This window comes from Pangasianodon hypophthalmus, chromosome 27, assembly GCF_027358585.1.
Source record: "Pangasianodon hypophthalmus isolate fPanHyp1 chromosome 27, fPanHyp1.pri, whole genome shotgun sequence".
Taxonomy (NCBI): Eukaryota; Metazoa; Chordata; class Actinopteri; order Siluriformes; family Pangasiidae; genus Pangasianodon; species Pangasianodon hypophthalmus.
Window position 1 is genome coordinate 5,686,157 of NC_069736.1, and position 17,684 is coordinate 5,703,840.

Genomic DNA, 17,684 nt, shown 5'->3' on the forward strand with positions numbered 1-17,684 from the left:
AAGTTTGGAGAAGAACCACATATGGATGTGATGGTCAGGTGTCCACAAATTTCTGATCATATAGTGTATTCAACAGGCGATTTCAAAGACAATTAGAAACCAAGGTCAGTTTGAAACTATTAGAAACTAGGCTTTTAATCAGAGGTTACTATTTTAATTCCTGGTGCAATACAGATTAGATTAACAATATTGAGTGATTAACAACATTCATGTTAGCTTGTTAGATTAAGTTCACTCTTGTTGCTGCAAACCAAAAAATATATAGCTTTTTTTTTGTTCATTTGCTTTTTTTTATTTAGGAAATCTGTTATTTAAGTAATAAACATGATTAAATTATTATTTCTGCCATATTTTCTGTAGTGTGAGACGCCCTTTGTGTACGATAGAGGAAACCCTGTGTCGTGGGCGCCGCCATCTTGGACAGGCAGTCTCCCTCCTCCAGCCCAGAGGAAGCTGCAGATCCGCTCGGAAAGCTCACGGCGTGAAATCAACACCACAGCCCCTGGTGAGCACTTTATCTGCGTCTAATTATCATAGCCATTTTGTCCGACACGACCATAAAATTATCACGAGAAACAGTTTCTTTTCGTGTGTACCTGTTTAGAGTGAATATTTGGAGTAGAATCGCCTGGGATAACCGGTTAGCATGCTAGCTAATTTACTCAGGTAAGCGTAGCTAGCCTTCCACTGAGCAATGTAGCAGGCGAGCTAGTGCAGGAAGCAAATTGGTGGACTGTTGGTGGCTCTGGGAAAACAGGAAGCTGGGTACCGGACTACACCCACATTTTATATTATTTATTTTATTTTTATGTGTTCAAATTGTTAGATACTAGTCCAGTCGTAGCTACTCTGCTATCTAGCTAGCTTTATTAATTGTGTTAGCTTTGTTTTGCATCTGTAGAATGTATAACAGGGATGATGGTGTGTTGTCCGACTTGCTAGCCAATATCTACACATGACTCGTTTGAATTTATTGAAATAATATTAAAAATGGACGTTTTGAATGTTTTTAATGAAATTGAGTTGTTTGCTATTGTGCTTGAGTATGTGACAGAAATAAAGTAAGCTAGATATACAGTAACGCCATTATTTCTAATGACACCACCATTAATGTCAGGTATGTTCCAGGCTTTGTGTCAAAGACAGGGCTTTTATGTCTTTAATAGATATATAGCTAGTGTTTGCTATCTGTATAATTATTATTGCCTAGCTAGCACGATTATTAACCCCTGCTGTTAATTCTCAGTAAACAGCAGACAGTTCCTGAGAGCTAGTGCTGTAACGATACACTCCGGTCACGATTCGATTCACGATACTGGCTTCATGAGTCGATTCAGTTCGACTCTCAGATTTTGAACAACGTTTTAATGAAGAAAAATGATTACTGGTGCTGCGCAATATATCGAAATTATCAAAATGTTGCGAGATACATATTGCGATAACGGAATGGTTTTAATACTTCAAAAAGTTACGAAAAATCTAAGTTTTAGGGCGACACAGATAGCAGACAATGCTTTCTTTTCCTCAAAAGAACATGAAAAACATGAAACGTATGTTGGTTATGCCATTTTCAGTTTTATATATATATTTTATATATATAAAATTTAAACTGATTTTACACACTTATAGCATTATCATATCGCGTTATTTAACAAGTTATAGCATATTGCATTTTTCTTCAATATCATGCAGCCCTACTGAATCGTAAACAATGCAAAACAATGTGCATTTTTTTTAAATATTTAATATTGTAAGCAAAATGTACTACAGGTTCACCATATCTTACAAATAAATACATAAATTTGTAATTCTCCCAGAAATTGTGATCGAATAAACAAAGTCTCAGAGCTGGGGGAAAATGATCGTTTGAAACATGATGAGCTCCCTAGCAGTGCCTGAGGCGTCATTTTAACCAGAGATAGAGCTCCAAAGTCGGATAAAATGCCCCCGGGATTCTCGGTAATGGCGCAGGCTCTCCACAAAAGAATGTGATCATGTGACCAGCGCGCTCGCTGTGTATTTTAACTCTGCGGGTTGCGCAGATTGGGACCTCTGGTGTTCAAACAGTGCAGTTATATTAGATGCATAATTATTAGAATGCTGATTTTCATGATATGAATCACACATTCCCACTATGCATATTGTCACATTTTTTGCATCGTGAGGCATCATGTCATGATGCATTGTTACACCCCTACTGAAAACTGTAGCTAGGTGCATTAACAGATAATTACCTCTAAGTTAAATGTTTCAGAGGTAATGTTTTTTTTGAAGAAACCACAGGTTCAGTATAGCTATGAATGATACCAAAACGATAGTATGACAAAAATAAATAAATATAAATAGACGATGGTCATTGTCTGACATATATCACACTGCGTTTATAACACTCTAATCTATTCACAAATGTATTCTCAAATTTCATTGGTCAGGGGGTGTTGATTAGTTTTCTACAACAGCAGCTTTGACAGTAGTTCCAGCTGTCATTCATATCACAGGCTTATTAATGCACTAGTTCTAATATGTTAATGTTTCTATACTAACAACCTATTCACAGATGGCAGACAATCAACATAATTGAGGATTTACAATATACAGAATTTAAACGTGTGCTGTTTAACAAAGGAGAGATGTCTTTAATATTAATGGAATGAGTCTCCAGTGTCAGTGCTTTGTAACAGTCAGTAAGGTTTCCACCAGTGGAAAGGACTTTGTGCTTTCTGTTTCCTTGGTAACATGACAAGCTGCGTGTTCTTCAAGACAGAGGAAAAAGAGGCCTGGGAGGGAATGATTGTTTATAGTGTTATAATGCGGATATGGATGGTTTCACATGGACAGCCTAATGATTGCAAATCTCATTCATTTTACAGTGGAGAGTTTCTAATGGATATTATAGACTTGATTATAGACTACTAATATAAAATATAAAATGTCCCTGATGCTTATCTTTCCAATACACCTAGCACCGTTTGACTTTATAGTATACAGTTGTAGAAGAGGAATTATTTATAATCACATGATCCGGTGTCACCTAGATGAGGATGGGTTCCCTTTTGAGTCTGGTTCCTCTCAAGGTTTCTTCCTCATGTCGTCTCAGGGAGTTTTTCCTCACCACCCTCGCCTCTGGCTTGCTCATTAGGGACAAAAATCTAAATCTATGTCTCTATCCAGATATCTGTAAAGCTGCTTTGTGATAGTGTTCATTGTTAAAAGCGCTATATAAGTAAAATTGAATTGAATTTATTAATAAATGATAACGGGAAATAACTTGCAGAAATGTCTCGCAGACTTTGCACAGCATTAACTGATAAGATGTTTATTAATAAATTTAAAAAAAGGTAATCCTTGACAAATTGCTGTGCTATATGATTATTATTTTTGATATAACAGCACGACCCATTGTGTTTTGTTCTGTACATAAAACATAGAATATTGCATTTTTGTTTCCAGAAGCTCATTCATCACTGAATAAAACTCTTCACCTGTTTATTTTAGATACACTATTAACAGCCCTGAAAACACAATTTGCTCACACCAAACTGTTTGCCACTAATTCATAAAAGTAGGTTTTAAAATACCAAATTTCTCCTTTGAACACCAGTGTGTTAAGTGATGCTCCACATAATTTAAGACTAACAATAAACAGATTTTTTTTAAGTGTTAAACAAAGGAAACCTGTCTCTGTTGTAAGCACATTGTGTCACGGTGCTTTGTGAAGTTTTATCAACACAGGAAAGTGTTCAAGACAAAGGAGTTTACTTGAGACCGTTTTACCATACTTCATGATGTGATGTTAGCTACTGATAATGTTAGATGACTGTGAGGCCGTTTAGGGAGGTGTAGTAAATTTATATTAGGTAGAAGATTTTGGCTGTAGTGTAAGTTACTGTGGGAAGCGTAGTGCTAGCATTGCTGCATCACAACTCCAGGTTTGATCCTGACCTCGAGTTACTGCCTTTGTGGAATTTTGCAGGTTCTCCCTGTGTACATGGGAGTTTCCTCCAGGTTCCCCGGTGTCCTCCGGCATCGGTAGGTGGATTGGATACACTAAATTGGCTGTGTGTGTGTGTGTGTGATGGTGCCCTGCCTCATGTGTATTCCCTGCCTCGTGCCCAGTATTCCCATGGATAGACTTCGGATCCACCACGACCCTAAAGATGAATGAACATTACTGTTTAGTTCACTTACTGTGTCTCACTGCGGTTATGAAGTCATTTAGCTTGTTATGTTGGTTGCAATGGTTTAAAATGTGGATGAGAGTGTGTGCTGTTCTGCAGAAAAAAGAAACACTTGTGAGAGATTTCTGCTTTCTGAATCAGGGAAGGGAAGTGCTGAGACGGCAGACTGATCACATGCTTTCCTCTGTTTCTCCTTAATGCAGGGCTGCGCATTGAGTTTGAAGTGAGAAAGCTTTTATCAGTTTAAAGCGTGACAGTGTGGGTATAGGATAGGTCGTTTTTCTGTGCTGTGAGATCAGATTTGTGGTCTCGGATCACCTTGCAAGGGCAAGAGTTTGTGTTATTACACTGCTGAAGTCTCACATGTTTTACATGTAGTCTAATGAAAGTGTCACATGATGCAGGGTCATATGAGGGGAGATGAGAAAGCAGTGGTGTGCTGAGAGCTTAGAGTTTCTGAATGGGAAAAAAAAAGTCAACCATGCTGTATTTAGAAATCACAAAACAAGAATTTCCAAAACTGATATCAATCTCACAAAACTGGTGTGACTTCTTAACAGTCCTTTCCCTAGAAAAGTGTACAGACTTGTGTGTCGTATGTTCAGTTTAAAGCAGATGGACTCCATGCCAAGATGCTTCGTTTTGTAGCTATTCGTCAGTTAGTGTAATAGTGTTGTGTGTTTGTGGATTAACACATGTGGTTATATGTAGAGAACGGCTACAAATGCCTTTTAGCCCACAAATCAAAGTAATGTTATTAAGTCATATTTCAGAGGCCTGGGCAGCTTTTAATGCCTAACACAATAATATCCTCTGGCTTATGTCTCGTCTTATTACCGTCTGGATGTGCTCTGTTGCTGAACAAAATTGGATTAACGATTGAGATTTTTTTTCCAACAGCGCCGGATCAGAGCTCTACATCATATCTGCAGCTCTCTGCCACAGTTATTTCATTATTATTTATAAATTTACTTAACCAGGTACATCCTTTGAGGTTTAAATTCTTTGAGATACACTTGAATACTTATAATGAATTGTCAGTTTTTTATGTATTTTTTTGAAAGCTTCACCCTACAAAAAAGTTTTTGTTTTTTTTTTGTTTTAGATATTAATCTGCTTTTTGTTTTGCGTCACTCATTGAGTGGATCTAAATAAGCTGTTTTTGTTCAGGCTGTTCCTGGTTATAGTCAGCAGAATTGCCCCACTAACATGCCCCATTTTTGTCTCTTTTAGAAAGAAAGAGTGAAAGATAATAATTTTGTACATACCATAACATTATACTAGTAGGTTCCTACTCTATGCACTATTTACTTCAGCTCACTATTTTTGCTTTCTTACGTATTAGTTTTTTCCTGAGTCTGAATCATAGTGTAATTAATTCAATTTCACACATTTTTAAAAACATTTCCTTGGATTTCTCCCTAATTTAGTCTTGGCCAATTCCCTCCCACCACTTAGATCTCCACGATCATGAGACAGCTGCCAGGGCGAAGGCTATCACATGCTTCCTCCAAAACATGTGAAGCCAGCCAACCACATCATTTTGAACTGCTGCTCATGCTGCATCAAAGGGAAGCGTAACATCCCCAGAGGAAAGTGCTATCCACCCTCTTCCGCATACATGAGATCACAGACACCCACGATTGGCTAGTTACACTGGACACATTTTAATGAACCAGTAAACAAAAATGTGACCAAAAAAATATATATATATATATAACGTGACTTTGTAGAAGGACAGCATTGTGTGCAACCATAAAAACTCATTCACCAGTAAAGTTGTTAGGAGCTAATAACCTTGATGTTGTGCTTCTAATCAACAATAAATTCCTATGTTGATGGTCTTTGTATAGCTTGTGCATGTTCAGTGTGACTGCAATTCTGTCAATAATGTCGTTTCCATTTTAAATCAATGTTTTGTTCTCGCTACTGGAAAATCTCAGTAAACTAGAAGCTTGACAACTTCTAGCAGTGTTATTAAAATCAGATTATTGACAGATTTAGACTCATTATAAGAGTAAGTGCCAATAAACCTGTTGATGAAAATGGTTTCCAGAAAATCTGTTATTCTGCCTTGTCATCCAGTGACACCAACACGTGGAGAAATGCATCATAGTGTTGCTTAAGAAATGCTCAAGAAAATTAGATGGTATGACGTCCCATTGAGAAAATGGAAATTTAAACCATCTAAGATTGATGCTGCGCGCACCCCCAGCCTAAACTGAGTATGCACATTACATTCTGTTACTAAAGATCAGAATCTGTTTTACAGATATTGCACCAGTCACTATGTCAAATACATATTCTTTTTATTTATTAGCAGTTTTAACATTGACATTGTCAAGCTGCTTTTATAGAAATCCAGATGTAGATCCCTAATGAGCAAGCCAGAGGTGACAGCGGATAGCACGATTACAAATCATCATGTGTTAAAGAGTAAAGTCAAACAGTGCAGTGTGTTCAGTTGTTCAGTGTGAGAATGTTTTGACTGTTCGAGTCCTGGGATGAGCACAGGACAATCTTTACGATCACAGGAGCAGTTGACAAATCTACAGTGATGATTTAACTTTTTCCTCTTTCTCTCTCTCTCTCTCTCTCTCTCTTTTTTAATTTTTAGAGCCACAATGGCCACCGCACCGTACAACTACTCGTACATTTTTAAATACATCATCATCGGTAAGTATGAATGAGAGAGCGTGGGGGTTATAAGTGGGTCAGACAACACTACTTCATAGTCTATGCTGGCAGTCTGCATTCCATTCATATTTAATCCCTCATGACTGTGCATTTATTCCCCTCTCTATCTTTGTCCCGATGACTCTAGCCCTGCTCGTAAATGACTTTCTTTACATGCACTGTAGGAGAGAAGGGTCACCGTACTGTGTGACACATTACCATTACATTTCAGTGTGGAATGTAACATGTTCGTTCTGCTCTCTCCTCAGGGGATATGGGGGTAGGGAAGTCATGTTTGCTTCACCAGTTTACAGAAAAGAAATGTAAGTACCACACCCAACATCACACCATTTGAACTCGAATATGTGTGCACAAGGCATGCAAGGATGATGCTTTTCTAAATCATTGATGTGGCAGTAAGATGAGGCTCTTGACGGTGAATAGTGCATGATGAACATCATCTCCAAAATGCATAATGGAAGTTTAGGACTATTGACTGAGGGAGCGGAGCTCCAGATGCGCCGCCCGTCTTTCACCGAGGATGCATCCTGTATCACTCCACACAAGTGGGCCATTGAGAGCACAAAATAAACAGGAACTTGTGCATTCTGAAGAGAAAAGGTTACAGAGTATGACAGAGAAACTCTATCAGCTGTATTAGTGTTTTAGCTCTTCTAGCTGAAGCAATGAGAAATGGCTTTTTATTTTTATCTGTTTTTTTTTTTTTTTTTTTTAATGGGAGGAAATGGGAACAAATCGTTATAGGTGTTCAATTCTTTATAGATACAGAACTATACTTCTCTGAGTCAAATTGAACCCAGTCCTTTCTTTTTGCAGAGGTGCCACGGTTTAGTCGTAGCATTTATGGTTTTTGCTTTTTAAATCAAGCTTTGAACCTCTGGCAATATGGGCACCTGAAAAGTAAGCTTTTCTGCTTTTTAGCTAAAACAGCAGTCAGACCAAATATGAATAAAATTCTACCACTAGAAAAGCTATTTCACTAAAAGAGAAAGGACACGGGGTGTGAAAGACACTCATTTGGTTTGGTAGCGGTTGCTTTCATTTACGGACTTTATCTAGGTGAACTTTGACCTGTGAATTTGCAATCCTCATTTTGTGAACCAACATAAAATAAAAGGCAGGGCTGAGCTCTCTGGTTGGTAAAAGAGCAGGACAGAATGTGCTGTTTATCATTTATGCTTTTAGCATAGCACTGTCTTGTCCACCCACATACACTAGGGATTTTTTGTGGTAAAGTTAATTTTTTTTTTTCGTCTGTCTGTTAGCATTTTCTTATTAAAAATATTGGCACCCCTGCTTTATGTGCTCGGGTCTCTTTTGGTACGCTATATGGCCAAAAGTTTGTGGATACTTGACCATCACACCTATATTTGGTTCTTCCCCAAACAAAGTTGGACACACAGTTGTATAGGATGACTTTGTATGCTGTAGCATTACAATTTCTTTTCACTGGAACTAATGGACTGAAACCTGTTCCAGCATGACAGTACCCCTGTGCACAAAGCGAGCTCCATGAAGACATGGTTTGCCACAGTTACAGTGGAAGAACTCGAGTTTCCTGCACAGAGCCCTGACCTCAACCCCACTGAACACCTTTGGGATGAACTGGAACACAGACTGCACACCAGACCTCCTTTCTCTACATCAGTGCCAGACCTCACTAATGCTCTTGTGGCTGAATGGACTGAATTCCTCACAACCCCATATGGGTGTGATGGTCAGATGTCCACATACTTTTGGCCATTAGTGTACTTTTCCACTGGACAGTGTGGTAAGGCATGGTGTGGTTACTAATCTGAACCCAGAACTGTCTGTAGTCTGTGTCTGTTTCCCGTCACACAACAGTACCAGTGTAAATATGAGGCATTTCTGGATGTTCTGGGGTGATGACATCATTTGTCAAGTCATGCTTGTAGCAACAACGGAGTGTCTCTTAAGACCCCAGTTACCTTTTATGTGAAGATGCTTTTTAAGTTTTTCACTGTATTTAATGGGAACATTATCAGGCAGTCTTACTGAAGATTGCTGTGCCATGTTTGTTGTCTGATGATTCATGGCGATTGCATGTGATCCGCACTATTTCTAACCACATCCTGTTTGCTACTCTTGCAACTCTGGCAAGAAGGATAACCAAAATTAGCATAGGTACTTGGTTACGGCTCACTCGGCAATGAAAAATGACAACAGAATGTGTGATGTGGGTTTGTTGCTGTGTAGTCCAGTAGAAAAGCCCTGCATGAATGCATTTTCTCACTGAATCATCTGCAGTCTCCGGTTGGCTCATCTCTGAAGCATGCTGTGAAATCTCTGATATCTGCAGTTCTATTTGTGAAGCATTTTTTCCTTAGCAATCATAGAAATGATGTAAATTCTTGCTTCCTCTGCAGTCATGGCGGACTGCCCCCACACAATTGGTGTGGAGTTTGGAACAAGGATTATTGAGGTGAGCGGGCAGAAGATCAAGCTGCAGATCTGGGACACGGCAGGGCAGGAGCGCTTCAGAGCTGTGACACGCAGCTACTATCGGGGCGCCGCCGGAGCGCTCATGGTGTACGACATCACCAGGTAGAAATCTGCTCATCCCTCAGTGTATTGTTTAGGCTAAGGGCTAAGTGCAGCTGTGCATATATAGATGCAAGGTGTGCCACAACTGAAGACTGGTGTCAGTGAGTCAAATGGCTCAGAGTCTTTCCTCTCCCCAAATGACTCCTTGCCAGTTTTTTCCCCAACCCAGCCCAAAAATGTTTTTGCCCATGTATCACCTAAATTGTTATGTAAAATCTTAGTATACTTTCTGTTTGCAGTAAACTAAACTGCAGTAAATACACCTCGGATGCCAAGCTCATTGTTTGGCCCGAAATAAAAGCCTCTTTCAGGATGTATGTATTTTTATTGAGCAATGAGTGTACCACTGTATGGATATTTCCAGATGAAATGGATTAAAATTTACATTTTATTCATTTGGCTAACACTTTTATTCAAAGCAATTTACAATTTAGACAGGATACAATTGAGCAGTTGAGATTAAGCACCTTAATTAAGGGCTCAGTATGGTGGTTGGTTTTTGAAGTCACGATCGTTCAATCATTAGCCCAATATCTTACTCTAACACTGTAGGATAATGAATGTGTGATTAGGTGGTTATATAACGTGTACTTGTGCTCATCACTAAGGCAGAATATAATGACAGGTGTTTATGTGCTGTCTGTCTGCTGTGCTCCGCTGGCATGGTTTGTGTTTCCGATTGCTCGCATGACAACTAGTGTTCTCGTTCTGTCTCCCCCTCTCTGTCTATCACTCTGACAGGAGAAGCACTTATAACCACCTCAGTAGCTGGCTTACTGATGCCAGGAACCTCACCAACCCCAATACTGTGAGTAGACTTCTGCAGGAGTCTTTTTTCTTTTCTCAAGTCTTCACATAAACACGCGAAGCACAGTGTTTCACTCTCAACCCCAAAACAAAAGCCTCTTTCAACATGAATGTATTTTTAATGAGTGTACCACTGTCAGAGTATTTATTTTAGAAAGTGACAGCTGTGTGTGTGTGTGTGTGTGTGTGTGCATGTGTGTTTACAGGTGATCATTCTCATAGGTAACAAAGCAGACCTGGAAGCCCAGCGAGATGTGACATATGAGGAAGCCAAGCAGTTTGCTGAGGAGAACGGTGAGATTGTGGAGGTTATGGGAGTCAGCACATGTGCATAACACAAATTATTATCCATGTTGTACCTTAACAACACTTCAGGTTCTTGTAAACATCCACACACAGCAGCACTGCTCTTGTTTCACTCTGTCCTCTGCTCTGCAGGTTTGCTCTTCCTGGAAGCCAGTGCAAAAACGTAAGTTAGTAATGACAGTAATGAAGACGTGCTGACTTTAGCTGCAGCATTGGGATGATGAGTGAGGAATAAAACATGACAACATACTGTTGAAAGATTAATAAAGACATGGTGGGGTGATGCAGTTCGACGTGATTGTTTTTCTATAAGTGTTTTACTCCTCTTCTGCCACAGCAATTAGAATTTTTTATTAATTAAAGAAATGTGCTTTTTATCCATTTATAGTTAATGCATTTAATGCTGTGGAACAAATTAGTTCCTGTTATCACTTACTTTATAGCACCTGTATACAGGTGTTCCTCCATAAACGTCTCTTTTTCTCTCTTTTGAAGTTAATAAGACCAAAAATTGCTTGTCATATTACTGAAAACCAGCTAAGCATAAACTCCTCTGTCCTATGGACTTGTCCTGTGGCAGAAAACTTACTGACTGTTAGAAAGTGATGTCACTTTCTTTTTGGAAACAAAACAGAAAAACTCCAGTACATTTGCAGAGTTGAATTTCCAATTAACTGGTTTGTAACAGTAAGTGTTAATGAAAGAAAAGGCTCCATAAACAGAGAAATTAGGCAGCCTGGTTTGCAAGGTGTAAGTACCACGTTCTTCTGCTGAAATAAATGTGTATGATCAGCATAATTCTGTAATGTAAGCATTTACAGGTATCAGAAATGATGTATTGTAAATATGTTTCTATAACCGCATCATTTATCACGATTCCCCAGGCAATAATTGTTTAGAAGTGCTTTACCACTTAAAACAACAAAGTGTATTTATTCCTTGTTGGTACTCTTTTGAGTACACTGTTGTTCCCTATGTGCATCTAATTTAACAGTAGTTGAAACATTTTTTATTTTTGAAATTAACATTTATTTAACATTTGTAGTTGGATGGAAATATATCCCTTAATCAGCTCAAATAGTGGCATTAGATTCGGATTGGATTCTGTTCTGTGGGAGAGGAACTCAGTCAAGCTTTATTAGTAAAGGCTTCTGTCACCATAAAAGATGTGTCATGGTGTCGTACCCATGTTTGTTTACCACAGAGGCGAGAATGTGGAGGATGCTTTCCTGGAGGCGGCAAAAAAGATTTACCAGAACATTCAGGATGGCAGCCTGGACCTGAACGCGGCCGAATCAGGGGTCCAGCACAAGCCCTCTGCCCCTCAGGGCGGCCGGCTAACCAGCGAAGCACAGCCTCAGAGGGAAGGATGCGGCTGCTAATGACCAACACTACCTACTCGACCTTCTCATCCCCTCTCACCTCTCCTCCTTTCCCATCACTCCACCCGGCCTCGTCCTTTCTCAACCTACAGGGGGTGTGAGCAGGGGCCGACAAACGGAGGCAACTACACACAGGCTCGACTGTTTGTCAGTGATTCTCCCCCTTTCTATCACTTTCTCTCTCACTTGGTTACCAGTTTGTCCTTTTTCTTCCGTCATGCTCTGCCTGAGTATCGGCCGATATCTGATACTGGTCAGAGGTATGAGAAGCCTCAAAGGGATGATGGCAGCATGATGGTATTCAATCAATGATCTGTTGTGTTAGTCAACACCATGAATTTTCATAAAACATCAGTCAGAACAGAGAATACGTCAATTCCGAGACAGTATTGGGCCTAATACCGATATTCAGGATCAGATGGTACGTCCAGCTCTTTTTGCTAGCATCAAAATCCTGTCAGATTAATGATGTGTATTTTAATATAGTGTGTGTTAATTCTTGGGGATGTTGGAGAGTCTTTTCTCTCTCTCAAAAAAACGACACTTTACGAAAAGGCACTTCCCCTCACTTAATCTTTTAAAAGATTCCCTTTTTTTTTTTTTTTCCATCTCTTTGTGCTGGGCCTCAGTTTTCCCTTCTCAAACCATGTACATTAGAACTAGAACCAGCATATGATTTGTTGCCTTATTGTCTTATGATTCATGTTAATATTGTAACCATCATTGTCTAATCTTTTTCTGTTCTCTGTCAGAATTAAACATGCAGTTTTACACGGTTATGACATTTTTATTTTATTATTGATCTCAGTGTGACAGGAAAAAGCTTCATTCGTGAATGCCGTGTGGTAGATGCGCTTGTTCTGGCTGTAAATTTGACCCGCCGCTGTCATATAGGCTTGTATAGAAACACTGCAGTTCACAAAAGGTGTAAATCCACTGCGGGGTTAGAGGGAAGAGATCATTGGCGGTTTCACTCATTGTACCATATGAAACACTTACTCAGCAGCTGTATATACGGTTAAATATGTTGGGGGCAGGGTATATAGCAGCACTCCTTCCATTGTACAGCGGATACGAGTCACTGGTAACCCTCCACTAGGAAATTCTTTAACATTTTCTATGACTAAACATTTGTGTGGCACACTCTCGCTTCACTCACAGGGTGTTCAGGTTAAATTCCACTACGCACCTCCTCTTGGCTTACATGCGGCAAAATCTTTCTATCCGTCTCCAAATTCAGCTCTACACTGGAAGTTCTTTAAAGAGGGAGGAGCGCTTCTTAAAGCCGAGATGCGAGTGGTTACGTTATAGAGGGAGTGAATGTATCTTCGTGCTCTGTCCGTCTCGTCAGTGTCTGAATAACCACTGCTGGCTGCGTCCACATCAGTTTAAAATGTATAAACTTTATACATATGAGTACATTTTGAAGGAGCTGCACTTACGTTAAAATGCATTCTCGCGTGTATATGATTAAAATGTTGATATTTTGATTTTAATGATAATAAAATAATCTAAACAGAAAAAAGACTGTATTTGAATTTTTTCTTTTGTTTTGGGGGTGTAGAATAGGTTTATCATACAAAACTTCCTTAATATTTAAAACATCATATTTGAAACTTTGTATTTCTTGGAAATACACATCTTGATTGAATATTCCAAGCCAGTATTTTTCTTGCTTCACAACATGTAAGGAATAAAACACTTGGGGGCGTACTGCTATAAGTAAATAATCAACTATGGGTGGTGAGAGGTGGCTCTGTTACTCTTACCACTGAGAGGTTTATTTTCCATTAACAGCATGCCCTGTTTCATGTTTTGTGTTATTCCTCTTACTCCACAGCAATATGCCAACTATTACAATTTTTAATTTATTAATGAAAGACATGTATCTTTATACATTTATAGTTACATTTAGTAATGTGGAACATCCACAAGACCTGTTATCTTGCATTATAACATCTATAAACATCCGTTCCCTCACCAGCCTCTCTCTCGAAAATAATCAGACAAAATAAAGCAGCTGGCCATGTTGCTGAGAAACTGGAAAGTGCCAAATCCTGAAGACGGTCCTGTTGTGGAAAACTTACAGAGCGTAACATAGTGCTGACACTGGAGATACTTTCCATAAATGTTAAAATTCAGTTTATTCTTAGGCTTGGATTATAAGAAGCATCTATATAACGTCCCTGTGAAAGTCGTTACCTACTGTGATTGGCCTTGCAGCTGGCACAACTGTCTGAGCCGCTTTTATAAAAAATTTATGAACGACTTCCGACAAATCCAAATTGAGAATTCAAAAGCGCTGTGGTATAAAGGAAATTAAACACTGACTTTCCAGTAAACATGGACCATGAACAAAAACTGCCATCATTCAAGTAACAAAATTGCTTTGTATTTTACGCAAGAAATTGCACCATGGTTACAAAGAGGAACAAATGAAAGAGTAAGAAATGTGTATTTACAAAGATGAGCAAATTAGTGTACAAAACTGTGATGCTTGCATTAAAAAAAAAAAAAAAAAAGTAGTGGCATGACTAAAAACAGAAGTCAACACTGGCAGTACCACGTTGAAACTAAGGCAGCTTGTGGTTGGCCTCATCCTCAAGCATCGCAGTCAGAGGGCTAAGTGTCGAAAATGCAAACACTAATACTGTAAAACAATATGATTAAAACGAAAAGGAACTTTTTTTTTAGTATGAGTTTCTGACTTAGCAGTGAAGGTTCATTGGTTGGTTAAGTATACAATTTCTTAGCACTCGATACATCTCAGTCTTTACCATTAATGACGTTTATAAGACAAGGTGAGTGACCGTGCCACTGAACCATGGGACATCAGAAAACCTCGAATCATGTTAGTGATTCTAATCCTTAAAGTCTCTCAGCAATTTGAACCCCATTTACACATGGTTGATTCATGCATCCTGGATTGGATTTAATCTTCATGTGAATTTAGCCACATGCGTTTACACTTGTAGTCAATTAATGCAAATTTGCTCATTACATGGGACCAGCAGCTCCTCGTTTCCAGGAAAAGAGGAAGTGGCTTTGGCTATGATCTCCTGTCCTGAGGTGACATTAGTAGTGATGTAATATATTAGGAAGGGTTTAACGTATTCAGTCCATATCCAGATAAAATCCTGAAGCTCGAGATGCACAGAACAACCAGGTGTAACTGGGATCTTTGTGAGTGGTGTGCAGAACATTACGAAGTGACGTAATGAGTGCCGGCTTGCATTCTTACATAACATTAGATAAAATAAAAACATTCAGATACATAGGTTTTTGTGTTGCTGGTCTTACTTTACCAGTCCTTCTCCGGCTCCTAGAGACAGTAGTGTTCGGAATCAAACATCCGTGTCAATTACTGTAGATGAATGTATAAGTTAAAATGTCCTGGTTTTTCAAGGCCACATCGCTGAATATTGGCGAGACAGTCTTTAAGGGCAACAACGTTTAAGGCACATCTGTTCAAAAGAAAGAACTGCACTGATTTGGAACCTTTATGGCACAGTGATTCTCTAATACTTAACTGGGCTCAATATTAACAATGGGGCTGTAACACATCACACAACAGAGCCCTTTACTGAAAAAACACAAAAAAATGAAAAACCAAGCTGGGGAACAAAGGTCTTGGTCAAAACCATGATAGTCTCCCATCTGTACACAAAAATCTAGAGTGGACTTCTTGAGTGAACCCCAGATAACACACAGTGTGAGGTTTGACTTTGATACTGTAATCAACAAAATCAGAGAAGACTTTGTTTTTAAGAAATACATGTTATTACAGACCCAATTTTCCAACGTAACTAATACTCAGGCTTGGATCTTTTCAGATTCTTTATGATCAAATCCAATTGACATGAAGGTTCTTTTGAATTTGTGCTCAACACCAAGATACTTCTGTCCTATGATATGCAACCTACAGTATATTGAGTCCTACAGTATTTTTTAAAACGAGAGGTGATTTCAGATTGTTTAGGAAAAAATGTATGTCACAGCCATTCAGAAAAAAAATTCCCCCCTCTTAATCTGCCTTGCCAAGATCATTACTCTGCTGGTTACCCTGAAGAGGGGAAAACTAAAGGGAGGATTGAGGCACTTCCGCTACCTCTGAACAATGTCACTAATCTCTTTGACAGAGGATAGGAGCTTGGTAAAGTCTTGTGGTGTGCTGGCACCCCCAGTGGCTGTAGGACAGATCTGCAGCTCCCTCAGGCTGTTCTCCAGCTTGTTGATGGCCTCACGGAATGCAAACTTGTTCCTCATCTGCTGTATGGAGTCCACATAGCTCAGGCAGTACTTCGACAGGTTGTTGCCAGCTTCCAAAACCGCGTTGTGACTGCCTGTTTGCTCAGAGTTCCTGCTGATGGCAGCACGCAGAAGCTCTGTGCTCTCCAGGACCATTTCCCGTGTGATGGTTGAGTTGGGAATACGTTCATTCTGACGCGTTTTCCTCAAAGAGCGGCGTGTAGTCACGAGGGGGATGAAAGCTGTAGCCGAGCCCTGATCTCCAGCAGGTGAGCTGGACACTACTCCGAGTGGCTGACTGGTTGGAGAAGTCGGTGTGGTCTTTGATGGCTGTGCTTTCGAGGTGCTAGGTTTTTTGGTACTTTCCTGGGGCAAGAAGGACCTGCCTTGTTCAGAGCCAGAGGGGCTTAGGTCAAGACTGACTTTGACTTTAGTGTCAGCAGTTAGGTCTTGTGTGGGGCTCCTTGAAACCTTCCCAGATTTGACACTTGAGGGTGGAGGTGGAGGAGGAGCTGGCTTGGACTTTGTAAACTTCCCCCTATCCTTCTCTCGCTGACCCGAGATATCTAGAGGTTGTTTGTGTCTGCGTGCTCTGCACTCCTCCCCGGCTGCTCCCAGGGCAGAGAGTGCATTCGATTTAAGCAGGTCTGCTTGGAAGGCACTAGTTTTGGAGCTTTCGCTCTGCATTTGTGGCCGATGACCCAACTTGGGGGTGAGGGTCTGGGGGCTTGATCCTGGACTAGATTCAGTATCCTTAAAAACCTCGTCTAAAGCATCTTCAGTCTTCTTGGACAGGCGTGGGGGTGGGGTAAGAGTGCCACCACGTGGTGTGCTCTTGCGGGGCAGGGCAGGTTTGCTTCCCAAGGTGCTTGAGTCAAAGTGGCGAGACTGCACGTCACGGGGGAGAGTGACCGACTTCCACTCTGTACGGTCTGACCCTGGGGGCATGCTGGAGGCTGATGAGGACCTCTGAAAGCGCTTCGAGTTGGACAGATCTTCCTCACCTGGGGGCGTTGTGGCCAATCTCCCAACACTGGAGGTTCCTGGTGTGCCCTTTTTCCGTGGGTGTGGAGGAAAAACCTGACCAGGATATGCGGGGGCTCCATTGGTGACACCGCCAGCTCCATTATTATTGAGGCAGAGGAACTTTGAAGGGTCGATACCTAGCATCGCATCATTAAGTGAAGAGCCATTGTTAAAATCATCCCTGGGGTGCTTAAAGGAACTGCTACGTGTTGGAGGGGTAGGAGCGGTTTTCTTTTTCTTTTTGATTAAGCTGATCAAGGGGTTGAGGCTGGTCTTTGATTTTGGCTCCTCATTTAGATTGCTATCTACCAAAAGCCTCTCTTTTCGAGGAAGCATTGGTGACACAGCTACCTCTGCTTCAGCACCGTCTGAAAATACAGAAATTTCAGATCAAACCAATATGCTAGATGTGGGCAATTGATTTTCATTTTCATACATATTAAAAGCATCTTGGACAAATGATTTTGGTTTCCTC

The 17,684-nt window shown here is 40.1% G+C and overlaps 2 protein-coding genes across 5 annotated transcripts in view; one reads left to right on the forward strand and one right to left on the reverse strand.

The window, feature by feature from the left end:
* Positions 1-363: 363 nt before the first annotated feature.
* Positions 364-12,714, forward strand: rab14l (RAB14, member RAS oncogene family, like). 3 transcript variants are annotated; one of them, XM_026922044.3, is made up of 8 exons: positions 364-505; positions 6,796-6,854; positions 7,124-7,177; positions 9,263-9,440; positions 10,182-10,248; positions 10,454-10,541; positions 10,686-10,716; positions 11,758-12,714. In XM_026922044.3, exons 2-8 carry the CDS (start codon positions 6,803-6,805, stop codon positions 11,933-11,935), a joined length of 648 nt encoding a protein of 215 aa, XP_026777845.1. In that variant the 5' UTR covers positions 364-505; positions 6,796-6,802; the 3' UTR covers positions 11,936-12,714. The 3 variants fall into 3 exon arrangements, with proteins under 3 accessions (XP_026777845.1, XP_053086218.1, XP_034156652.1); XM_034300761.2 differs by lacking the exon at positions 364-505 and adding an exon at positions 556-666; XM_053230243.1 differs by lacking the exons at positions 364-505; positions 10,686-10,716 and adding an exon at positions 544-666.
* abl1 (c-abl oncogene 1, non-receptor tyrosine kinase) overlaps positions 12,480-17,684 on the reverse strand; it is a 35,072-nt gene continuing 29,867 nt past the window's right edge. For both annotated transcript variants that reach the window (XM_026921658.3, XM_034300760.2), the window contains exon 11: positions 12,480-17,577. In XM_026921658.3, the coding sequence (XP_026777459.1) occupies positions 16,040-17,577 (1,538 nt within the window). In that variant the 3' untranslated portion in view covers positions 12,480-16,039. The remainder of the gene's footprint in view (positions 17,578-17,684) is intronic.